Below are 25,528 nucleotides of genomic sequence, written 5' to 3'. Positions count from 1 at the left end.
ATGTGTTACGTCTTACGTCACCACGTTAACCCCGAAGCGGAAGTGAACACGTGGGGTTGAGGCACGGCACCACATCGCATGTTTGGAGGCCACGAGTCTGTTTCAGGTGATTTCTCCTCTTTTCACGTAAATTTTACCAAGTTATTGAAGAACTGACGTCACGGCGTGTGACGTTTAGGGTGTCCAGTGATTTTAAAAACGTTTTAATGAGACCGTTTCCGGTCTGAAAGCTAACCTGAGGGAAAGTAGCCGGTTAGTTAGCCAGTTAGCTGGTTGTCAGCGCTCGTAAACAGACAGACAGGTGTGACTTCGGGCTATAAACCGTCACTGCTGGTTTTCAGGTGTTTCACAGGTAAATCATCCACCTCTTCCTCCGTCTTCATCATGGCTGTGAGAGCCGCCTTTGAGAAAAACAACGAGATCGGCTGCTTCGCCAAACTGACCAACACGTACTGCCTGGTGGCCATCGGCGGCTCCGAGAACTTCTACAGGTGAGTTCACCTTTGAACAAGCGCCACACTTTGATAACTTTGAGGTGAAGTTGGGACCCAAAGTTACAGCCAGATGTCATCAAGGTGCGTCACATTCCTCAGCCTTTATATAACGAGCTGTTTCCCCTGCTACCGGAGTCAGTCCAGGTGATCCGGTCTCAGTCAGCTGTGTTATAATAATAAACTTAATAATCTCCATCCATCACCACTTTGGTAAACACCTAGGCGTTCCCTGGCTCCGCCCCCAGGCCTCCTCCCTGTAGAACGCCTCACCTGGCTCCTTTCAATGAGGAGGAACAGCGGCTCTACTCCGAGTCCCTGACCGTGTGACAGTGTGATTCTTTCAGTCACTACCCAGAACCTGTAGGTGAGGGTGGAGGTGTAGATCTGCCACCAATTCAACAGCTTCACTTTCACACTCAGGTCTCTGTTCACCAGAACAGACCGGTACAGCATCCACGTCGCTGCTAACGCTGCGTCAGTCCATCTGTCATCTCCCACTCCTCCCTCCTCTCACTTGTGAAGACCCTGAAATATTTAAGCTCCTCCAGTTGGGGCAGTAACTCCTTCCCGGAATGGGCACTCCGCCCTTTTCTTGCTGAGGACTGTGGCTTCAGACTTGGAGGTGCTGATTCTCATTTCTGTTGCTTCAGACTCTGCAGCTAACGCTCCAGTGTGAGCTGGAGGCCACCAACAGAGCCACAGCATCTGCAAAAAGCGGAGATGAAAGTCCAACAAAGTGGAAGCCTCGTGGCTACTGATGGTGATCACTGATATCAGTGTTTCACTTGGTTCTTGTTGACGTATATTTTCCTCGTCTGTTGGAAGTAATCTGATGTTGTGTGTTCAGTGTGTTTGAAGGGGAGCTGTCAGAAACCATCCCAGTGGTTCACGCTTCCATAGCAGGCTGTCGCATCATCGGGAGGATGTGTGTGGGTGAGTAAAGCTGGATAAATGTGTGCAGTGTATGCATCCTTCACAACACACCACTGCCTGCCTTCATCTTTAAACATGGCCGTCGCACTCCTCTGTGCTCGGACCGCTGCAGTCAGACTCACTCGACTCGTTCCCGTTTGTTCAGGAAATCGTCACGGCCTCCTGGTTCCCAACAACACGACAGACCAGGAGCTGCAGCACATCAGAAACTGCCTCCCAGACACCGTGAGGATCCAGAGAGTCGAGGAGAGGCTGTCCGCGCTTGGTAACGTCATCGCCTGCAATGACTACGTCGCGCTGGTCCATCCCGACCTTGACAGGGTGAGACAATCAAACGCGCCCCATCCCTCGGCTGTTCTGAGGGTTACATCGTTTTGTTTGGCTGGAATAATTCACGTTTTACTTAAATTAGTGAAGTAAAATATGAAACTCTTCTGTACTCGCCTGTGAAGCTTCTAACAACCTCATTCAGTTCACTCAGATATTTTTTTCAAGCTGTTTCGGTTTAATGTTTCAGGCTGTGCATTTACTCTACAGACACTGTATTCAAAATATTCTTCAGCTCATCCTCTTCCTTAAAGGTCACCACCTGCCACACTGCAGCAGGTTTAGTTCACTAAATGATTTTTCCAATTAGAATTAAAGCTTAAATAAATTCATTTAACTCTTTTTAAAATTTCACTAATTTTTCCAACTTGGAGGACAATCGTCATTTCAGTCCTGACCAAAATAGTCGAGCAGATGTTCATTTGAGAAAAAAAAACACTTTATTGAAATTTAGCTGAGTCAGAGGTTCTTAGTTAACAGCCAGGCAGCTGGAAGTCCCGCCTCCCACAGCCCAGTCTGTGCACAAGCATCTTCCTCTGTTTCATATCGAGGATCCTCGTTTGGCTCTGAGCAGATTTCACAAGAAAGAGTCCAAAGTTTCCAAACCGGAAGGTTTCAGCTGAGGAGGGAGGCCAGGAGGAGAGGGAGGCCAGGAGGAGAGGGAGGCCAGGAGGAGAGGGAGGCCAGGAGGAGAGGGAGGCCAGGAGGAGGGGGAGGCCAGGAGGAGGGGGAGGCCAGGAGGAGGGGGAGGCCAGGAGGAGGGGGAGGCCAGGAGGAGAGGGAGGCCAGGAGGAGGGGGACCAGAAGGAGGGAGACCAGGAGGACACCCGCCGTTTTTTATCTTTCCTCTGGGTTTGCATCATCGATTGAAGATGACAGTGTGCCGTTATCACTGTGTGCTGTTTGGTCTTTGTGTCCTGCCACACTGAGTGAAATTGAGTGGAGACTGACTCAGAGTCTGAACTCTGTCAGAGCTTCAGACACCGTCCGAAACCGTCACATTTACTGAGGTCTGCAGCAGCGGTCCCCGGGCCCCGCCCCCTCTGTGAGTCGTTTGGTGCCGACCCGCGAGAGTTGAGAGGTGTGAGATTTATGGGTTTCAGGGTTTTTATCGTTAACTCGGTTTCCCTGGGTCTTTTCCCGTGTTGTCTTATTTTGAAAGAAATATTCACATGTTACCATAGCGACCAGAGAGCATTAAGGGGCAGAGAGGAGGATGTTACCCTCAGTGTTGTTGGTGCGTTTCAGGAGGGCGCTGCTAATAAAGTTACACAGTGTTTATTATTATATTTACAGAATACCACAGCTCTTGTCTCGGTCGTATCATTTTGTTTTGTTGTAATTATCCGCGACACCTTCAAGGCCGGTCCGTGAAAATATTGTCTGACATTAAACTGTCTGTGGCTCAAAGGTTGGGGACCGCTGCTGTACATCCTGTAGTTTGGTTTCTGGAGGGCGGACGTCTGCGCTGTAAATAAAGCGTGAGAGTGAGACATCTGAGGCATGTGACCTGAAACTCTGGCTCGTGCTTTCTCAGCCGGCTCAGTGCAGGAGCTGTGTCACGGTCCTCGCTGACGTCTCGCCGTATTTGTCCCCGTGCAACTTCATCCACTTCCCAAAAATGAAAATCAGTTGAGGAATCAACACTTGGACACTGGAGGTGATCCACTTCCTGTTGCAGAGGCGCAAGTACAAGGGTACATAACAGGACCTAAAAAATGTCTCAAGAGAGGCCTGATTTATCAGATCGTGTGAAACAGGTTTGCCTTGTTTTTAGCCGCCTGATGGGGTGTAATGTGCTACAGCTGCCAGAAGGTGGAGGTAATGCACCTGAAAGCTGCTTGTATGCTGCTCACACTGTGTGTTTGTACAGAGAGAGATTCAATAATGGCGCACTGAGGTCATTGAAAAAACCAAAGAGGACTACAGCCAGCGTTTTATGTCAAACATTAAATTAAAGCTTGAGAGCGAACAGCGCCGTGTTTGTGTGTGGTGGAAGTGAATACAACAATCTGTGGCTGTGAGAGCAGTATGGTTTTCCCCGGGTTCATGCTGACACTCACTCTGTTCCCAGGAGACAGAGGAGATCCTGGCGGACACGCTGAAGGTGGAGGTTTTCCGTCAGACGATAGCGGAGCAGGTCCTCGTCGGCTCGTACTGCGCGTTCAGCAACCAGGGAGGCCTCGTCCACCCGAAGACGTCGATAGAAGATCAGGACGAGCTGTCGTCGCTGCTGCAGGTGCCCCTGGTGGTGAGTGCAGCCCGCACGCCGTCACGTGAACTCGACGGTACGAGACGCATTGTAATTTTTGTCACCGGCTTCCTGTTCAGGCGGGCACGGTGAACCGGGGCAGCGAGGTCATCGCGGCGGGGATGGTGGTCAACGACTGGAGCGCGTTCTGCGGCCTGGACACAACCAGCACGGAGCTGTCGGTCATCGAGAGCGTGTTCAGACTCGGTGACACGGCGCAGCCCTCCGCCATCGCCACCAGCATGAGGGACTCGCTGATCGACAGGTAACGCACAAACACACCTGTACTCACACGACAGCGAGGGCTGGTCCTGCGCGCTTGAAGCAGGATCACTGCCTGCAGCTGTTCCTGCCTCTGAGGGACAGTAACTCTGATTCTGGAGCTCGCAGGTGGAAATGAGGTGACGTGTAAACCTTGTAGTCTGACCTTCCTCCTCTCTGCTCTGTTTCCCATCAGCATGGCGTAGACCCGCCTCCCGTTTGCCATTGAGGAGCTCTGCTGCCTGAAGCTCTGCCGCCGGACTTCATTTCTGCACCTCAAACTTCTCCTTCCACACAACACGACTCCCTTTAACTCCAACAGCCTCCTTCTGTTTCTCCTTTCGTACTTCCAACACCTTTTCCCGGGTAGAGTAAAACATCCTGGCAGCTGAAACGGTTTCACAGGACCGGGGACGGGCAGAGAGGGAAATAATGCAGAAATAATAACCCTGTGGTTACACAGTGACGATGTACACCTGTGCTGGATGTGATTATTGACCCTGATGCTTCAGGTACAGAACGGCTCGATTAGTCTCTTAAAGTCAGTCAGAACACATTTGTATGACGTGTTTCTGTGCACTTACTCTGAAATTATTTCTGGCGGTAACGATGAGAGCGCAGTGTAATTAGCAAACACAGGAAACGCTCCTGCAGAGATGGATGTTCTTCCTCAGACTGTGTGACGAGACAAACTAGACACGGAGGAAGTTTCTTAATGTCTTGTGTGTCTTGTATAAAAAATAAAGCCCATCATCTTTTTATCTGTTTGCTGCTTTTTCTGTTTCTCCTTTCAAAAACTCACAGTGAGGATTAATAATAATAATAATAATAATTGACCTCACAGCTGCAAAACCTCCATAAGAGGTTTGTAGGAAGCCGGAGATGATGTGCAGCTCCTGGAGTGCATGGAAGTGAAAATTGTTTTAGAGGGCAAAGGTCCAAGAAGTCGAAGCTTTTCCCTCTAAAACGAATCTGGTGACCCTCAGGAGGGACTCCACCCTCAGTTTGGACAAAATTGTCTAACAGGAAATGAGGGCGAGATTTTATTTCTGCACAATGATTGCTTCTGTTTTTTTAATACTTGGACTCACTACAACACACGAAGGTTTCTCAACAATGTTTGCAGATTTTTTTCTTTCCTTCTCTAAAGTTTTCAGGAGTTTCGGTGAATTCTGACCTGAGGTGTTTACACCTGCAGCAGCAGACTGTCCAGCCTGAACCCTCAGAGCAGCTCGTTGTTCTATGATACGTTTCTGTTTTGTAGAGGTTCACACATTCACCTGATTCAATCCCAGGAGGAGCATCTGGTGTAAAAATCTGCTGCATCAAACATGGAGCCCCCTGCTGTGGTGACCCTTTCTAATGAAGCCATGCACAGCATTCCCTTTATAATATGAAAACTGTGAGTGGGAGGACCTCGAAGTGCAGACAGGTTAGTTTTTCCCAGCTTTTTTGAGCCTCTGGGAATGTTCACAGTATGAGGCCAAATTCTGACTCGGGTGGGAACTTCCCTCTGTACAGAGCCCCCTGCAGGCTTAATGGTGACATCTTGAGCAGTTTATTATCATTATCAGTAGTTTGCTGTTACTTAGAGATGATGTGTTTTCCCCACTCGTCTCTTTAGTTGTTGTGCAGATGGTTTCATGAGGTTTGTACCTGCAGCTCATCTGTGAGAGGATGAATATTACAAACACTTTTTCAGCCAAACAAAATGTTTCGGACGATTCTGTTGCATCACTCCTAAAGGTGTCAGGTTTCTTGAAGTTCATCTGACGATGTCAGTGTTTCACCGAAGCTGCTCTGAAGTCAAACGTAAGTGGTCCTAATGAGCACCATGACATCACAGCTGTGTCGATGGAAGATGTAAATAGGGCTGGGCTATATCATACCGTTCACGTAATACCGGTGTAATTTTGGGCAAGGATAGGAAAATGAAATATCGCGATAGAATATGGGTAAAAAGCGCATGCGCAGTGCCTTTGTTTACATACGCACATTGCGGCGACGCAGAATGAGAAGAGCGAAAGCGGATCATAAAATGAAACGTTTTTTATTTTATTTTTTTATTAGTAATATAAACATACAAACAAAATGCACCATATATTACAGATTCAGAGAACAGATATTTCTTACATATTAGCAACTTTCATACATAGTGAAAATAAAATATAAAGATGGGGTCACATAATTTAACAGGTTATTAACTCACTAAATCAAAATCTCCCATAAAGGAAACAAAAAAAGCAGCCTTTTTCTTTTTAACTAAAGTCAAAGATTTAACCAACAAGTTTAAGTCGTTTTTCCAGTAAGCTTCGTAAAATGAAACGGATGAACCAGAACTGGTTTGTAAAAGTGCTGCAGCTTCACTGGTGTGGAACTGGTTTAGCTTTCGTCCGTCAGATACACAACAAAGCACTATTTTTGGTAGCGCATGCTAGCGGGCCGGTATTACCGTATTGTTTGGAAAATACGGCGCACTTAAAATCAATCCTTTGATTTTTCTGAAAGTCGACAGAGCCCCTTATAATCCCGTGGGCCTTATGTATGAACTCTGGTTGTGTTTACTGACCTGGAAACGATTTTATGTGCACGGCGCTCGAAAATCTGTCAAATGTTTTAGTACGACTTTGCTGAGCTACGAAGCCGCACCGCTTGATGGATTGTCGGAGCATTACGGCTATCGTAGGCGGAGTGATACGTACTGCGCTTAAACATAATATTACCGTATTGTGTGTGTATAACCTCTTTTTAAGTTTTGTGCATATTATACATGGTTATGCTGAGGATGTGTCGGCCAGTTTCCACTGAAATGCCTTTTGGTTAAACTGTCAGCGAGGAATTTGCACTGTTACATTTTTATATAACTTTAATGCACATAAAAAACAGCTGCTTGTTTAAGTGAAAATACATTGATGGGTTTTTTTTGCACTAATAAAGTTGTGGAGTTGTAAAGTATTTTGTCTGGTGTCAATTATATTGTCAGTTATATCGTTATCGCAAATTTTTAAATGTATATCGTGATAAATATTTTTGGTCATATCGCCCTGCTCTAGATGTAAACATCGCTTTAAAGGAGGCTCTGAAGTGAGGAGGGCACCACAGCGACTCATCTGCCTCCACCTCCTCCTGTCTCAGCTCATTCATCGCACTGACCCTCTGCATGTCCTCCTTCACTACATCAACGAACCTCCTCTGAACAGCTCCATCCTCTCCAAACCATCACAGCAGGTCTCAACACCATCTTCTAAACCTTCCTTTTCACTCTTGTTCCTCTCCTTCTGTCACAAATAACCCCTGATACTTTTGTGGACTTTTCTTTGGCTTTTAGAAATCTGGTACAAAGCAAAGACAGCACATCTCTCCTGTCTGAGCTCAGCTGCTTTGACTGACTGTAAAATAGACAATATGTGTTTTAAAGCCTCAGTTCCATTATATACCACAGGGTCGCTCTGCTGTTGTCCCCAGACTCTGGAATGGTCCAACAATTAAGTCAAAGCAGGTGGAAACAGGTGTTGAGGAACTTAAAATGACAGAAGTGAAACATGGTTTTTGTCCTTTGTGGATGTTTTCTTGAGGATGGGTGGGAGTCAGACGTGTCAGGATTACTTGACTATTAAGGGTAACTTTCCACAGCTGTGACAGGTTTAATTATAAACGGTGCTTCTGTGTAAATAGTCAGTGGCTGCTGAGCCAGGAGACAAGAACAGAGCTTCACGAGATGAAGTGAACTGTAAAAATCAGACAAAGGATGTAAAAAGTAGAGTTCAGTGTCTGACGAAGGAGTGGAGGATGAGTAGTCCTGCTGATTCCAAACCAGAGTCAGAGTAAACACAGTCAGACGACAGAGTACTGATGTTTCTGCCAGAAAGCAAAGAAAACTTCTCAGGCTACTTCAGGTGAAACACAGACTTCACAGCACGAAAGCAGCGAGATGGTTTCAACACCCGCACAAGACGAGCCTCCAAACTTCTGCACCAAAGTGACGAGACCAGAACTGAACTTTGAGATGAGTCAGCACAGGCTGGAACAAAGCAGGGAGGTGCAGCATGTTATCAGACACTGCTGCTGGACGAGCCGCAGTCCTCGGCCTGAAAGCTGCACGTAGCGGTGACACTGATCCAAAGCACGCAGCCGAGTCGACCCTTCAGTCGCTGGATCTAGTACGATGGAGACAACCCAGGACCTGCAGGCGAGTTCTCCCACCTGAGAAACTGATGCACAACTATCGCACAAACCTTTGAAGGGGGGTCGTCTCATCATTTATTGCTACAGTCAGGTCCACAGTTTGGTGTCCAAAAACAGTTTCTATAGTCTTGCCTCTGAACACCATCGCAGTCAGCAGACGTCTGAAAGTGACTTCACACAACAAAGCAGAAAAAAGCCGAGTCATCATTTTAAAGGCAACTTTTTATTTATTTATTGGCAAATAATTTGAATTAGGTTGTAGCAACGCATCTATGTACACCCTCAGTACAGTGACAACGTCAGAAAGCCTAAAGAAACACACACTCTGTAATACAGCTCGATTATACGATCCTTTAAATGAACACGGGTCTTTTTTTTTTTTCAGTTTCAAACATATTTTCACTTACTTTCAGTTTTTGGTTTGGGAGACATCAAAAAGGACTAAATGGAAACAATACAATCACATCCAGAGCTTAAAATCAACAAACATTTATAAAAAAAAAGGAAAGTAAAACATGCAGGTTCGTAGTGCAGAACTTTTTTTGTCAGTGAATTCCTGTTAAAGACGGAAACGAGGAGCAGATACAAAAAGAGAGTTGTTATACAGCAATTACTAAAAAAACCTACACCAAGTCTTTTTTTATATATTTGTATTAATCGATGTGCAAAAGAAGCTCATTCAGATCCTACATTAAATACATTTATTATGTGAATGCTACCGTGGTGTTCTTACAGGGAGGAGGCGCCGCCGCAGCACCTCAGCGTGTCAAAATAAAAGCATAACAGCCTCCCGCCGTGTCGTCCCTCCCGTCAAACACACCCTACTCCGAGTGTCTTCGGGACCTCGCGCCGTTGTGCTTACGGGGTCGTGAATGAAGACAGACGATATGAACGGCGAGTGTTTTTCAGCGTTAGTGTCAGGAGAAATATTGCACATGGAAAATTACTGTGAATGCTAACAGCTCGATGAGGATCACAGTAATCTTGAGCCCGATTGTCAGCCGATGGTTGGCCAGCGGCGGCGCGCTGAGCTTCGGCTGACAGGAAACAAACTGGGAGCTACAAACACAAACGAAACTACGTTTCAAACAACAAAAAAACAGATTCAAAATGAGTTTAAAAAGGAAAAAATGAAACTTCTCAGACTCTAATCTTCTAGCTTACACATCTGCTGATGCACTGATCAGCTTTGACTCCTTCAGGCTACACCCTGACCTCCGCCTGCCTGGTTTCAAGTTTGATACGTGTGTAGCGTAACGGAGGAAAAACCGATCGGTTAATCAATCACGCATCATCGAGACATCGTTTAAAAACTTCTTTATCACTAGTCGGTTTGTGTCACCCTTTCAAAATAAGAGAACTCAGCCTGTGGGGGGCCAACAGAAGAAGGGAGGAAAATCCGATCGGATTTTTTTTTGAAGGAGACACAGGATATTCTCTGGGTTTCGGAGCTACTGGCTGACCAAAGTGAAGAAGGTGCTCGACTACGACAGAGAGAAAGAGAGGGGGGTGGGGGAGAAAAGGCGCTGCTGGAGGCGGAGTTTCTGGTCGTCCGCCCTTTCTTCTCTCACAGCACCCGAGGACATCCCCGCTCTCCCTCCCTAGCAGCGGCCGAAGGTCTCCTGCGAGGCGTAGACCATGTAGAGGAAGCCGTCCTCATCTCTCTCCTGCTCGTAGATCTCAGAGATGGACGTAGACACCGACACCATGCTGTGCTGGTTGACCAGCAGGAAGAAGGCCTGCGTGGGGTTCAGCTGCAGTCGGCGCCTGGAGGAGGGAGAAGTGGAAAATTTATCCACCCATCACTTCACTTTTTAAGGTCAAGCTGGAGATAAGATCAGTTATCTGAACTCCTGCAACTGACATATCCTTCAGCCCTGCAGTGGGTCACAGAGGTGTAACCAGTGGGTGTGGCTTCACCTCTGCAGCAGGAATAGAAGTGAAACTGGGAGATGAAATGATCTCTGCGGGTTTTCCAACACTCGACTGTTTTTTCCAGCTGTGGCAGCGCCTCCTCCTGCTGCTGTTTCATAGAGACTGAGGGTTCAGAGGGTCGTACTACGGAGCGCGGTTAATGGCTCGCTGAGCGGTGCTGAGGTCAGAGATTTGTTTCATGAAAGCGGCTCTCCTTTCACCTGGCTAAATCACCATGGTAACTGATGCTGAGCACACCACCTGGTCAGCAGCAGGTTGTGTTCATAGTTTGGGTTCCTGACATGATGTACGAGGCACCGCCGTATAAAACGTCTACATTCTTGCCTCTGAATAACACGACCACAGCCGCCGGGCATAAAGCGCACACTTTAATCCCCGCCTTCCTCTCCCATCCGCTCGGCTCAAAATAAAGAGCGCCTAAAATCACTTAGAATTGATTGAGAAGTCGATCACGTGAGTCCTGAGAAGGTCCAGGATGAGCGAGCGCATTTTTCTAAAGGTCTTACATCGGCCGCCCGGCTCTCTGCGTATTGATTTTAATATCCTTTTATGTTCGTTTAGAGCTTTTAATCAACAAGCAGCAGCCGATTCACCGAAGGCTGAACCACAGATCACTTTCACCATCGATTCATCCGCTGATTATTTTTAAGATTTATTTTGTCCATAAAAGTCTCCAGTTAGTGAATTATTACTCAAACTTGCTGGTTATCATTTCCAAGACTCTTTAATCAAAAAACCTGCACATACTGAGTCTGCATCAGGAGCAGCTTCACACATCTGAGCTGCAGGTAATCAGCTGTTATCTCTTATCTGTGGCTTCTGGCTCTTTGATGAACCCATCTGACACTTCTGACTTTGTTCTGCTCGGTCCTTCGCACAGCTTCGCATCACACCACATCGTTTCACCAGCAGAGCTTTTAGGCTGCAGACTCTTATTTTGAAAATTAACAGGCTATATGCTGTTCCTGTGTTGGACCTGTCGTCATCTGCGGGGCTTCGGGCAGCACAACATTACAGTTAAATGAAGAGCCGTTGTTTCCTGAGCAGAGTCTCAGAGGAGATCGTCGAGGACCTCCCCGCTGCACCAAACCCCTACAGCGCCCCCCTTGGGTGGTGGGCCCACTGGGGTGCACCAAGCCTTCTTCAGGCTAAGCCCAGCTGTGGCTCTAGGGTGAGATCCTGGTGACCTTGTCCTGGGTGGAGTACACTGCACGCTTGATATTTTAGTCATCACAGGATCTCACACCGAGGCTGAGACAAACGTGTGCTGAGCACTGAACTGAACCCTGCTTCATTACAGAAACTCTGACGGAGCTTTTTCTAAACACTGAGGATGTTGAATCGAGGAACACTTCTGCATTATCATTTTTCACCTCCCTCCTCTTTCATTTTCCACCCTCAGCCTTCACTTTAGAGGCCAACACTTTCATCTTGTACAAACTCCAGCACGCTGACCATCTGTAAATCCACTGATGCACGACGGACCTACAGCTAATTCACTCTTATGGCTGATTGACATTAAAAAGATCTTATTTCTGCCTCCTCAGCATTTGGATGATAATTATTACCAGTGGCCTCACAAACCACAGATATATTATGGTTTATTATATGTCTTTACTGCTGGACTGTAAATTTTTTAATTTATTGGCCCATTATTCTGTGAACAGAATGAGCCTCTCCTCCTCATCAGGCAAACTGAACTGTGCCAGATCCACCGACCTGAAACTGCAGTAAATGTATTTTAAACACTACAGACTACAATGCACGCTCACTGACAGCTGCACACATGGCAGCTAATAACCTGCAGTGCTGATGCTGGTGCAGCTCTGCTCACCTGATGATTTTGACCAGCTCGCTCATGTTGACGTGGTCCGGTACCAGGAACTTGGTCTTGTCCAAAACGGGTAACTGTTTCTCTCCCTTATACCGTTCAATGATCACCTGCAGGCACAAAGCACACAGACGAGTGTCACTAAGACAAAACCTGCCCTACAAACATAGACTGTATACAAAAGATGCACACGGCCACCATGAAGTCTCTGATTGGTTTAAGTTCTGCTCTGTAGGCTTGATTTTAGCATTTTAGCTGCTGCCATGTTCTTTAAAACTACACATGACCGTATTTGAACTGAACCTCAGACTTCTTCTAGTCTAAGCATGTCGGACATTTTAACGTGTTCTTTCTAATGGCCAGCAGAGGGCGACTCCCCTGTTTGTCGCGCTTGCTAGCCTCAAGTCTGTCTAAAGAAAACACAATGTTCATTTTGTAAACAACAGTTGCACTTTGCTTGCAGACAGTAAAGACGGAAAACACTCTGCTTTAAAGTTTCAGAAATAGGACTCAACAACAGGTCACATGACGTTAATCATGTCCATCTTTTATGTACAGTCTGTGGTTGAAACCTGATTTTCTGGCTTTTTTCCTGCTGTATGGAAATATAACGGCACACAAATGTGTAACTACAGAGGGAGTCTGTGAGCTGTAAGACTTTGAGGTAATTATTTAAAGTCACATCTGAAATTTTAGCTCACAAAGACAAAATTTACAAAACTTGATTTCAGATTAAAACCTGTTCTGGGAAATATGATCTAAATCTTTAAATATAATCTCTGACTGGAAGACATTTTTAGTACAAGGTCAACTGTGGACCGAAGCATCACATCGATCGCTCTGAAGTGAAGACTGGTTTGATTCGCTGCTTTCAGACACTGCACCCTCTGCTTCCTGCACTCCGGTAACCTCCGGTTCATCCCAGTGGAATCATCTTTATTTCCACTAGAGATGGACCGATCCGATATTAAGTATCGGTATCGGTCCGATACTGACCTAAATTACTGGATCGGATATCGGAGAAAAATAAAAAATGTAATCCGATCCATTAAATATCACGAAAGCACCTCACAAAACTTGCAACACCCCGTAACTCACCTCAGAACGTATGCATCACGTGATAGAGCAGCTGTGGCATGCAGGACCTGTCGGTGGTCTGGATAGCATGTGGAGCTTCGCTAGCAACCTGGCATTTCATCTCCGACAAAGTTATCCCCGAGAGAAGTAAAGCAAGTGTGTAAGTCCATCTCTGAATGTTAACAAGCGACTGCCTCTCGCTCTCCGCTGCTACTTCAATCATGAAACTGCTTAAATCAGCTGATCGGCTTTTCTGTTGGAGTCCATGTCTCTCGTTTGTTTTTGGTCCACTTTGCGCCAGAAAGAGCAAACCAGCGGCTGAACAACAGCAGCACGTTTAAGCTTGATAAGCTGTTGTTAGAATTTATTTAATATTACTTTCTACACCAGGATCTTTTTCTACGTAGCTGACGGCTGGTAACTGTGCAGGGGCGGATCTAGCAAAGTTTAGCCAGGGGGGCCGATAGGGCATTAACTGGGAAAAGGGGGCACAAAGACATACTTTTCTTTCTTATTCTCATTTAAAATGTCTAGCTTTTAATAAATAATTATCTGACACCCAAAGTTTTAATTTGATGTAAAATGAATAGAAGTCAATTACTGTATATAGTGACTATTAAGTCTAATATATATACCCTAGTAAGCTATAGTACTTTTTACTTTGGGAAGGTACCATCTGTGCAGTCTGCAATTTTGTTGAAGAAAGATGTTGAATCTATTTAATATTTCTTGAAAAATAATTGATTTCTGTGCATTTTTTTTCACACTGCATCAAATTAAGGTTGATTACGTCGATTAAGCATCATGAGGTGGCGCGTGAGGGGTGGTTCCCTATTTTTTATTTATTTAATTTTGTTGTTGCTGGGAGTTGGAACCCTATTAGTTAGGTTGCTTAATATTTACGCTAAGTACTCTTTAAAATACCAGAATAGGGAGGATGGTGTAGGTCTAAGTTTATTAGATTGATCAGTATTGCTGAACTATGAAATATTTTTTTTGTATACAGGTATAACAGAATAGCTTTAGTGTAGTTGTTGTTTTAAACTTGAGTATGAACTTATACAAAATGCAGCAAGATATTTAAAAAACAGTTTTGTTGATTAAAAAACACTATATCGGATTCATATCGGTATCGGCAGATATCCAAATTTATGATATCGGTATCGGACATAAAAAAGTGGTATCGTGCCATCTCTAATATATATTAGAGATGGACCGATCCGATATTAAGTATCGGTATCGGTCCGATACTGACCTAAATTACTGGATCGGATATCGGAGAAAAATAAAAAATGTAATCCGATCCATTAAATATCACGAAAGCACCTCACAAAACTTGCAACACGCCGTAACTCACCTCAGAACGTATGCATCACGTGATAGAGCAGCTGTGGCATGCAGGACCTGTCGGTGGTCTGGATAGCATGTGGAGCTTCGCTAGCAACCTGGCATTTCATCTCCGACAAAGTTATCCCCGAGAGAAGCAAAGCAAGTGTGTAAGTCCATCTCTGAATGTTAACAAGCGACTGCCTCTCGCTCTCCGGCTGCTACTTCAATCATGAAACTGCTTAAATCAGCTGATCGGCTTTTCTGTTGGAGTCCGTGTCTCTCGTTTGTTTTTGGTCCACTTTGCGCCAGAAAGAGCAAACCAGCGGCTGAACAACAGCAGCACGTTTAAGCTTGATAAGCTGTTGTTAGAATTTATTTAATATTACTTTCTACACCAGGATCTTTTTCTACGTAGCTGACGGCTGGTAACTGTGCAGGGGCGGATCTAGCAAAGTTTAGCCAGGGGGGCCGATAGGGCATTAACTGGGAAAAGGGGGCACAAAGACATACTTTTCTTTCTTATTCTCATTTAAAATGTCTAGCTTTTAATAAATAATTATCTGACACCCAAAGTTTTAATTTGATGTAAAATGAATAGAAGTCAATTACTGTATATAGTGACTATTAAGTCTAATATATATACCCTAGTAAGCTATAGTACTTTTTACTTTGGGAAGGTACCATCTGTGCAGTCTGCAATTTTGTTGAAGAAAGATGTTGAATCTATTTAATATTTCTTGAAAAATAATTGATTTCTGTGCATTTTTTTTCACACTGCATCAAATTAAGGTTGATTACGTCGATTAAGCATCATGAGGTGGCGCGTGAGGGGTGGTTCCCTATTTTTTATTTATTTAATTTTGTTGTTGCTGGGAGTTGGAACCCTATTAGTTAGGTTGCTTAATATTTACGCTAAGTACTCTTTAAAATACCAGAATAGGGAGGATGGTGTAGGTCTAAGTTTATTAGATTGATCAGTATTGCTGAACTATGAAATATTTTTTTTGTATACAGGTATAACAGAATAGCTTTAGTGTAGTTGTTGTTTTAAACTTGAGTATGAACTTATACAAAATGCAGCAAGATATTTAAAAAACAGTTTTGTTGATTAAAAAACACTATATCGGATTCATATCGGTATCGGCAGATATCCAAATTTATGATATCGGTATCGGTATCGGACATAAAAAAGTGGTATCGTGCCATCTCTAATTTCCACTAACAAAGCTCAGTGAAGTGTGGTGTGATTCAGTGTGAAGCAGCTTACGGGGATCTTGTTGGGGTGCTGCTCGCGGATCTGCTGGACCTCTTTGCACCGGTCAGCTGTGGAGAAAAGACACAAATGGTCACAAAAACAAAGTTCATTTCTTGTTCAGTCGAACCAGGAACCATCCTCGCTCTTATTTTGAAAGTCCAGCCAATAACAACCAGCTAACTCTGACTTCATGTCTGCTTCCCTACAGTGAGGCTGGACATGTGGGTGTTGCCTCGAGTCCTGTAATCAGACAGACTCCAGCTCTACCAGCTGGTGATGGCAGCCATCCGTCACCTCTGTAGGGTCAGTTTAACCAGAACCTGCTTCATGTGCCGCTGCGCTGAGCTCACCAAGGATACTGTGGCCATGATGGTGAGTTCATCAGCGGGGCAGCTGGTTCCTGCTCTGTTGTGCTCCAGGATTCTCCTGGCTCAGTATGAGCTTTTATGAATGCACTGCACACATAAGCACGAATTCATTTATTATCTAATAGAATGTGACTTTGTGGAAAACACTGGATATTTTCATTATCTGTATTATTTAAAGTTCTCTCCTCTCCAGATGGAGACTGAGTTTGTGTTTTGTCAGAAAATCCACAAGACGTGACAAATGTTGCGTTCCAGATGAGGGAAAAATGGAACCGCAGCTCTACAAGGCTACAAGTTTGTGTCCTCGCTGCATCCCTGTTGTGTACTCTAACCTCCTGCTTCCTCGCCATATTGTAACGTTTCATTTCTAGTGTGATGTGTGAATGCATTCAGAGATCACAGAGCTGTTTAGTGCAGTGCAGAGAGCCATTCCCCCACACAGCTGCAACAATTAGTCAGTGAACAACACGGTTGTCAACTGGGAGACAACGAACCAGCGACTGAAAGATCATTTTAGTCGGTTTTCAGGTAAAGACCACTTAAAGCTTCTTAAAAGTGATGAAAAAAAAATGACATGAGAGTAAACTAGGTGTAGTCAGAGAGGATCTGTTTAACCACGTGGTTAATTAGCATCAGTCTCTTTGGCTTCTTCTTTCACATTAAGTCTCTTTTATTTTCAAGGCAGAGCTCTGGTGTTTGCATCTCTTCACAGCTTTGCATATTATTATGTTAAATGTCTCCTTTAATGCTCACAGGCTTTCCTTTCAGTACCCATTTCAAGCTTTGCAATGTTTTTTTTCTTTTTTTACTGCCTCACTATCTAATTTTACAGCATGCTGCCCTCTCTGAACCTCCTACTGGCCTATTTCAGAAAAACTGCTTTTCCTTTTTCAAATACCGGCCGGGTTCAAAGCTCAGGTGGCTCAGAGCAGCAGCAGCTGAGTGTGAATGGCTCCTTTGTTTCAGTGTGGAGGTGTTTATTGGAAGCCAGCTACAGTCCTGCTCCAGGTTCTGCAAGATCACCTGTCTTTAGTTTGAATGTAAATATTCGTCCTCACTTGGCTCCTGGAGTCACACCTCCCACCTCTAAGATCAGGCTTCGCATTTTCCTTTCTGATCAGCTTTATGAAGTTAGGGCTGGATCAGGTGACCCCGAACGATCAGCCTCGACTATACTTTTCACGTCCACGAGGACACAAGTGCAAAAAATTTTGGTATCAGACGGTGATAGTTGATTTTTTGTGATCGTGAAGACTCGTCCACAGAGAATTTGCATTACAATGCACCAACTACCATGCACCCCAGGCAGCGGCACAACAGGAATAATTACTCAGCCGTTGTGCTTCCAGCTGTGTCGGCAACTGAATACAAACCAAGGCTGAAGTCTGTCTTTATTAATCACATCTTCTTCTTTCTTCGTCTACCATCAAATTTCAGGAAGAGGATGCTGAAATAATGATACATCCTTTTCTTAATGGCTAGCAGAGGGCGACTCATCTGGTTGCAGATTTGCAGAGGTTCATGAGAAAACGGCCTGCTCCCTTGCTGTGACCTCAGTAAACTCTTTCCTGTTGATAGGCTCAATCCAAACAAGATGGCGACGGGGCAAATGCTCAGCTCAGGGCTTCATAACAGGAATATATGATGCTGCAGTCGCGACGCCCGTCTTCAGTAATGTTTACACTGAAATCTTAGTCGTCCGAGAGCGACTCTTTAATGACGCGTTTAAATATTTGCTGAGTGACTTTTTTGAAAACATTATTGTATCTGCTGCAATGAACAGACGACTGGCTGTTCTCTCTTCTGTGGTTTGCTTTGCCTTCCATCAAAAGGTGGAGGCAGATGGCTGCTTCTCCCTGAGAATGGTATCTTCCTGTTAAATGGGTGTTCATTCTCCCCACTGTTGCCATGTGCAGTTCACAGGAGATCCTCTGATTGTTGGGGTTCTGGGGGTGTTTACCCTAACATGAACTGGTGCTATATGAATAAAAGTGAACTGGAAAACGTATTATAGTAACTCCAAGTGTGGTAAACATGTCCCCTGTTGTGTAACACTTCTGTAATGTGTGTCAGTGTGACACAATTCAAACAGCTGCTAAACAAACAGCACGCACAGGTCTACGAGAGCGGCTGAAAGCAGGTTATAAGCACAGAGCAGAAGGCGGTGAATGCAGCGTTTCTTGCATCTCTGCTTCTCTGTAAATGGAAAGATTATGCAACGAGCCGGACTCCGGGCTCCTCCCTGCCCGGCTCTGGGGGGCTGTCTCTCGACCTCATATTTCAACATAAATCGCTGAACACGTGTGTTGGGATAATGTGTCAGCACATGTTGTTTTTCCTTTCAGCAAACACAGACCAGTGAGGTGATCCGGCCGTGTAAACGGAGGCCTAGCTGGCTGCGAGCTAGCCGGACAGTGACCCAGATGGCCCTTTAACACCTCTCGGCCCGGAGGCTGCTGCCTCACACAGTAAAAACGGGATTTTCACCTTTGATTCGCGAGTAAAGAAATACTCTGTTAGCCTACCCACCCTAGCTCCCGGACACTTGTAGCAGCTACAGTAACACAGCACCGACACCCTTTCACTGCACTTTAAATACAAAGAGCTGAGCTAGGCGGCTAACGGGCTAGCAGCTCAGCGGCTGTTTGCAGGCACTTAAGCCAGCTAAATAACACCTTTCCCGGGGCTTTCTTACCAAATGTCCTCCTTTGTTTGAAGGGTCTGTCGGACGGCATCTCGGTCCGGGTTATTAAACAGTTATACACAAATGAATAACGCAGTAGTTACAGCCAACAGCGCAGGTCCGTCTCTTCGGTTCGAGTCTCTGGTTCGTCTGAAGCCAAAACAGCTCCGGACAAACAAAGACAGTAAACCGAGCCTCTGACGTCACCCGCTGCATTTAAAGGGGCCGTGCATCGATCCCTGAACCCAGAGAGCAGCTTTGCATTCACGTTAACAGAAGTGCAAAGTTTAACTAGTTATACAAACCAGCCCGTGATTCACACGGTGGTTTAGAGTTTAACGCGACACAGCAGTGTTTTCATTTTGTACTGAGAGGAAATGACGAAAGGTTCGTGAATCAGCTGTAATGTCAGGCTGTGTTTTGCTTCAGCAGGGGCGTTCCTAGGTTTGTTTTAGAGGAGGTGGGGGGATGGGGTGTCTCAGTGATCTCTGATGGTTTTGTTTGTGTTCATTGACATTTTCATATACTTTTCATCAGCTGTGTTGATTTTATCGATTTTTCTCCATCTATGATGATCTTCATCTCGTTGTGATTATGACTATTTTGTGTTCACTCGCTGTTATTTTTGGATGTTTTTTACTTTGTTTATACTTTGTTCCTTTGATGACTTTTTATAAAGAGAATTAACGAGATATGTGCTGTAGTGGAACGTAACTCGAGTACTTTACTAAAGTTTTAAAAGTTAGAATATAAAACCCCAATTAAACAATAAAATAAAATTGAATAAAACGTAAATTTGAAATAAAGAATGCAATCATTTGCAGATCTCATAAACTCGTACTTTATTCGTCCATGGGAGATGAGCAATGAAAGGCTGGGAAAGTGAGCGGTACTAAAAACACAGCTGGAGGAACATTTAGCATGTCTGTGAGTCACTGGCAATAGATCAGTAATATGTTTGGGTATAAAACAGCATTTAGGGAGGCAGAGGTTTACCTGCAACAGAAACTGCATCATAAAAACGTGGAACATTTTCAGAATGTTGCTCCTGATGTAACATTTGAAAACACTGAATATCTCCTCATCTAGAATACATGATATCACTGAAAGATTCTGAGAATCTGGAGAAATCTTTGTGTGTGAGGAACAAGGCTCGGAACATTTTTTCAGTTAAACCATATGACATGTTTTCTATCTTCTATTGTACAGAAAAAATGGGTTTGTTAGATCTGCAAATCATTGGATTTTACAGTTTCCCAGATTTTCTGGAACTGAGGTCATGGTTGAAGTCAAAATATTTCTATTATGTTGCTTTTGACTTTTCTTCCGTTATATTTTAGACGCAAATATTTTACTTTGTACTGTGTACAAAGCAGTGTGTAAGAAACGAATCTTGTAGCTGAGGATGATTTTAAAGCGATGCACAAAAAAATGAAAGGACTGTGAAATGTGAAAATGATTGCTTTTAGCAAACGCATCAGCTGAAACCTACCAGCTGACTCTGCAGTTCTCCTCTGCAGTGATCTGTCAGACATGAAGACTGAAACACGGCCTCAGAGTCCTGAAATCAAATCTTTGGCAGAACAACAGCAGCAGACTTTTAACTTCCAGAGGTTGAAAAAAGCTTTTTTTAAACTCTTGTTTTGAGGCACATCGAAGCATTTTTAAACCAGATGTAATTGCTGACTCTACACATGCACTCATGTCCTGTTATTTTCAATAATGATTCAAAATTAGTGTCCCTCCTACATTGTAACCCTAACACCAAGCATCATTCAGCTGCTGTTTTTCTGCTGGGTTGTTTTTGGATGTTTTTCCTTGAGGTGACACGTCGACCTCTTTTTGTCTCCTGAATGTGTAACCAAGCAACTGGATGATATTTCAAGTAGTTTTATCTGCTTCCTCCTTTTTACCAAAACACTCAAATGAAGCACTCTTAGCTGATGATAGATGCACGAGTCTCTTATTGAACAAGAAAAAAAAACAACCCAAAAACCAGTAACGAGACAAAGACACAGGACAGTTTTCAATTGTTGTATTTCTTAATTGTTACAAATGAACAGAAACTTGACGCAAGAGCAGGGACGTGTTTGTAGTGTCGCTCTCTGCTCACAGGTGAAATACTGCTCCTTAACATTTTAACCATCAAAACAATAAATAACAATCTGCAGTTTTCCTTTAAGGTGAGCTAAATAAAACAAAGCACGTCCTTCGTTCTGCCTCGTATACTGGACCTGCAGACCAGCGTGCTCTGCTCCAGTCATGTGTCTGTGACTTCACTGGTTACTCGTGTATTGGCGTGCACGTCTGGCTGCTTGCTACACATGAAATAAACGGTGACATGAGACGCGCGTGCACGTAAACACACACACACACACACACACACACACACACACACACACACACACACACACACACACACACACACACACACACACACACACCGACCGAGGAGCTGGAATGCTAAAACATGGAAAAAACACACAACCCAAAAATCCTCTGCAGGCCGACTGACCGTCCTCGGGATCACACATCCTGACCTTACAACCTTACTTCCCATGAAAAAGCTTCTGCTAAACACAAATTTTGATTTAATGAAAAAAAAAAAAGAAAAACTGGGCCGTTTAGATGAGAGTGATAAAGCGAGCGAACAGCCAGACGTCAGCTCCTTCATCTTCAATCTGATGGATTCTGGATGACGATGAGGAAAAAGTCTTTATCTGTTAAGAAAAAGGCAAAAAAATTAAACGACTTCAGGAACAAAAGCATCTTAAATGTTCACATCCAGCCTTTTTAGCCAGGAAATAATCTGAATAATGGGCATTTTAATATTTTAAAATGTAGAGTTTTAATAAAAACAGCTGATCTCGAGTTTTACTAAACTGCTGCTGCAGCTGTAAAATAATCTTCACGGCCAGATGCCGACCTCTCTGGACTTGAGAAGTTTAGAAAAAAATCCTGCCCATTTCTGGTTCACATGGCAGGTGGCAAAACACAATTCTTATGGAAAGTTATGTAAACAGATAAAAGGCATCATTTGAATGCCCGACTTTCCCCCAGAGGAGGAAACTTGTTTCCCAAAAGCAGCGACTGCAGGGCTGAAAGATGAAACCGACACTGAAGAGCCACAAACTGCAGCTCACGTCCACCAGAGGCTCCAGCATTGAGTCATCCCGATACGAAAACCACTTCTATGGATAACTGTGGATTATAACAGCTGAACGGGGGCTGAATTTTTCTTATAACACTTCCATTTGGACACCAGTAAGACTCAAAATTAGGGCTGTGGCCTCTTTGACAGACAGGTAGATGGTGGCTGTCTGCTAGGCTTCAGCTCAGCTAATGGGAGCGTGTTTGAGCCTTTTGAAGCATTTATAAGTCAGGTTAACTGGAATAACAGCGTTTCATTTTTGGTGAATGGAATTCATTTAGCAGTAATTCCCAGCAGATGCTCTCACCTGGAGCGATCATGATCTCGTTCTTCTTGGAGCGCACGCGCATGAAGGTGAGGTCGTTCTGGGGGTCGATGTCTCGGATGGTGCTCCTGGCCTTCATCACCAGCTGGTGGATCAGCCCGGCGTACTGCACCGTGCTCGAGTTGTCCAGAGTCGACTTGATGGGGATTCCTGAAGGGAAAACATTTATGAGATGGACATTCACACGTGGACCCAGTAACCACATCACACCTTACTTTACTGGTTCTCTGCTGCTGAAACTGAAGCGTGACAGTAAAATAGATCTCAATTACTCAAAAAAAAAATATTTTTTATTAAAAATGGGACGAAGAAGGAAAATACTTTTGTCTTCGGTAACATTTTGTCCTGTCAAGTTACAGGTAAAGTATTTAAATTCATAATTTGATGGGATTCCAGCTTTATTATGTACCAAGGAAAATGTAAGTGTGGTAAATTAAAGGAACTGGGGTGAATAAAAACCAGCAGACAAAAACAAACACATCATCAATAATAACGTCATTTCACAGAGTGAAAAACGTGCATGTGAAAGTTCATGTATGAAACAAGCATTCCTGGTTTTTATGGGATTGTCACAGCTCGAAGGATTGTTTTCCACGAATGACAATTATGTTTTCCTTATAAACTAAATGTTGTTTAACTTGTTATTGATCAGGTAGTGAAACAATAATCAATATGTGGAAGGTTTATTTTTAGTATTCGTGAAGATGAGTGAATGCTGCTGCAGCACTAAGGATGCTTCTCGGGTTTATTTTGCACTCTATGTGATGATTACTGTAGTGTCTGCAGACGTTGTGATATTATTATCAACATACTTTAGGTTGTGCTGCTTTTAACATATGAAGGCAGTTTATTCAGGACAGAGCAGTGCACCATGTTTCAAGGTGCTGAGAACATTATTTAAATGTTTGAATTGAGTCTTTTACTCATCAGTGTGATAAAATCAGTCCCAGAAAGGTCTCTGCCAGTGGCCTCTGTCTCCATGCTGGGGGTCTCGGTCTGTGAGGGAGTTTCCTCCTCCTCACTTTGTTTCTTTCACTGTTCACTTCTGTTTTCTTGGGTTTGTATAAACTGATCATGAATCGGCTTCCCACACACGGCAGTGAGATTGCTCCTTTTTATCTCTACAGCCTACATGTGTTTGCTCAGCACAAACGGGTCATGTGACGGCACAACAACAAAACACAATGAGACAGAGAGGAGGAGGAAGAGGAGGAGCAGGAGGACCCTGTTTGTAAAGGGATGTCTACTTTCTGAGGAAGCACTCTGAAACTAAGTATCACGATCTGATACTGACACTGGTACCGATATATCAATATTTGGATCGATCCAGGGTCAGTCGGCTGTTTCAGGTGTAACGGGAGGGGAGGAGCCAGAGATAACACGTGCAGGGAGCAGGTTAGGACAGGGTCACACGGTCTGTTACCATGGTAACCGATTAGGGAAGGGTCACAGTGTCTTATCATGGTAACCGACTATAAATTTAAGTTAGGTTTTATTTTTCCCGATAGAGACCTAAAGTTTGCCTCAGTTTTAACAAACCCGGAGTTTATTAAACCTGAGTTCTGGATCAGACCCCGGAGGACTTATAGTTGCTAAACACACGGTGGCAGTCACAATAAGAAACACGCAAAGAGCGGAAAGGTCTTTAAAAGAGGGGATGAAATGACATCAGTGTCGTCTCACCCTCTGAATTGGCGACGATGATTCCTTGAACCCCTTTCTGGCCCTGAATCCTCTTCAGGGTTTCTTCTACTTCAGCCTGAGGGACGGAGACAACAGTGATCAGTCATTTCATGTGAGCTGATAAACGGATTTAAATCGTTTAACACCGCAACAAACACAGAATTAAAATAATCTCCCAGCGAGCGCGTTTAAAGGTAACACAAAGGGAGAAACGGTTAAAAATAAACCGACAACGCCCGACTAGCAAAAGCAAACTAGCTTCAGTTAGCAATTTATTAAATTCCGTCCTGTAAAACTGATAAATTACAGTATGATGGCCAAATATGTGAACAGTTTCACCAGATACTTGTCAAACTGTCCTCTTATCCTACCATTTTCGTTTTTTTGTGGAGAAATTCGTGCCAAAAACCCTCTCAAAGCTCTGCAAACTAGCAGGCAGCACTCCGGTTTTGTTGACGGCAAGCGAGGAAGAAGAACCTCCGGGGCAACTGCTACGTTTACTGTCCAAACCGAAGAGTCGGATTTCTCAACTATGTTTTTCACGGGCTCTTTTATTCCATTTCGCCTCGATAAATTCCATTTTTAAGCCCTTGTTTTTCTTTGTCATATAAAAATAACATTAAAAAAGTGGGACGGTCTGCATCGATACCATAAAAAAATCACACTGTTTAGTCACTTCGGTTAAAAACATAGCATGTGATTTCAAAGTACCGGGGCATCCCAGGTTAGATAAAACCGTAAAGTCACGCGGTTCTGATGACTCTGGTTAAGAAATACAGACAAGATAAAGCCTCTAATTCAAAATCATAATACAATAAAACAACAGAATAACTGTGATAATAAACTAACGAAACTAAACGCATTCGCAGTGCAGAAATGTCCCGTGTGAGAGACATGTTACTGATTTATTTCTAATTAATTAAATAATTGTTACCGTACTGTAGTTCAGTGCTAAAAAAACAAAAAACAAAAAAGGAGAAACATAGGTTATAGAATTGTACTGTACTCATATTTTTCTCACTTATTTTCATTAATTTAATCTCAGAGCGTCAGATTTAGTAAAGTTTAAACAGCAGATGATAATAAGCTGATAATAATAATAAGATAATAAACACATTAAATATTATATCATATATACTGCATATACAGTATTTTAGAGCGCTTTATAAACATGGGCTCAAAATGTATTAATTAATAAAGTAAAACTTGCACTTTAGTTTTTAATGTGGTAAAAACTACATATTCATATCCCTGTAAAATGTCGTGCAGTTCAACAAAAAAAGTATAATCTAGTAGGAAAACTCTGGAAAACTCTTTTATTCTATTTTATTTATTTATTTCTGAATGGTTTGCATATCATTGGTGGGCGCGGCCACCCTGTTTACAAAATGACAGCGTAAAGTGAGACCTGAGCAGCCAAGACTGGACCGGAAGCTCACA

At 43.8% G+C, this 25,528-nt stretch overlaps 2 protein-coding genes and 1 pseudogene across 3 annotated transcripts; 1 reads left to right on the top strand and 2 right to left on the bottom strand.

The window, feature by feature from the left end:
- Window positions 1–5,027, top strand: LOC147331623 (eukaryotic translation initiation factor 6). The gene is made up of 7 exons (XM_086294054.1): window positions 1–106; window positions 342–491; window positions 1,342–1,427; window positions 1,573–1,748; window positions 3,829–4,005; window positions 4,086–4,270; window positions 4,463–5,027. The coding sequence occupies exons 2-7, from the start codon at window positions 385–387 to the stop codon at window positions 4,470–4,472; spliced, it is 741 nt and encodes a 246-aa protein (XP_086150180.1). The 5' UTR covers window positions 1–106; window positions 342–384; the 3' UTR covers window positions 4,473–5,027.
- A 3,631-nt stretch (window positions 5,028–8,658) lies between these two features.
- Window positions 8,659–19,084, bottom strand: LOC147331622 (microtubule-associated protein 1 light chain 3 alpha). Its single transcript, XM_086294053.1, has 4 exons — window positions 18,942–19,084; window positions 15,891–15,946; window positions 12,221–12,327; window positions 8,659–10,218 (listed from the first exon to the last, which is right to left on the bottom strand). The coding sequence occupies exons 1-4, from the start codon at window positions 18,979–18,981 to the stop codon at window positions 10,053–10,055; spliced, it is 369 nt and encodes a 122-aa protein (XP_086150179.1). The 5' UTR covers window positions 18,982–19,084; the 3' UTR covers window positions 8,659–10,052.
- A 1,865-nt stretch (window positions 19,085–20,949) lies between these two features.
- On the bottom strand, window positions 20,950–25,098 carry LOC147331621 (dynein light chain roadblock-type 1-like; annotated as a pseudogene). Its single transcript, XR_015129211.1, has 5 exons — window positions 25,095–25,098; window positions 24,460–24,613; window positions 24,089–24,164; window positions 22,388–22,555; window positions 20,950–21,649 (listed from the first exon to the last, which is right to left on the bottom strand). The product of XR_015129211.1 is annotated as a dynein light chain roadblock-type 1-like (transcript).
- Between the last annotated feature and the right edge of the window lie 430 nt (window positions 25,099–25,528).

This window comes from Aulonocara sp. 'chitande type north' Nkhata Bay, linkage group LG5 (assembly GCF_057382095.1).
Source record: "Aulonocara sp. 'chitande type north' Nkhata Bay isolate Kocher_YH1m ecotype deep benthic linkage group LG5, A_spYH_male_GT1.1, whole genome shotgun sequence".
Lineage (NCBI taxonomy): Eukaryota > Metazoa > Chordata > Actinopteri > Cichliformes > Cichlidae > Aulonocara > Aulonocara sp. 'chitande type north' Nkhata Bay.
The sequence above is the reverse complement of the archived record's forward strand: the minus strand, read 5'-3'. Positions and strand labels throughout refer to the sequence as shown.

Coding starts and splice junctions, on each gene's coding strand:
- LOC147331623 (XM_086294054.1), top strand. CDS start 385: ATGGCTGTGAGAGCCGCCTTTGAGAAAAACAACGAGATCGGCTGCTTC. Junction 1,428..1,572: donor CATCGGGAGGATGTGTGTGG/GTGAGTAAAGCT, acceptor CCGTTTGTTCAG/GAAATCGTCACGGCCTCCTG. Junction 1,749..3,828: donor TCCATCCCGACCTTGACAGG/GTGAGACAATCA, acceptor CTCTGTTCCCAG/GAGACAGAGGAGATCCTGGC.
- LOC147331622 (XM_086294053.1), bottom strand. CDS start 18,981: ATGCCGTCCGACAGACCCTTCAAACAAAGGAGGACATTTG. Junction 15,947..18,941: donor CAAACAAAGGAGGACATTTG/GTAAGAAAGCCC, acceptor TTTTCTCCACAG/CTGACCGGTGCAAAGAGGTC. Junction 10,219..12,220: donor GAGCTGGTCAAAATCATCAG/GTGAGCAGAGCT, acceptor TCCCTCCTCCAG/GCGCCGACTGCAGCTGAACC.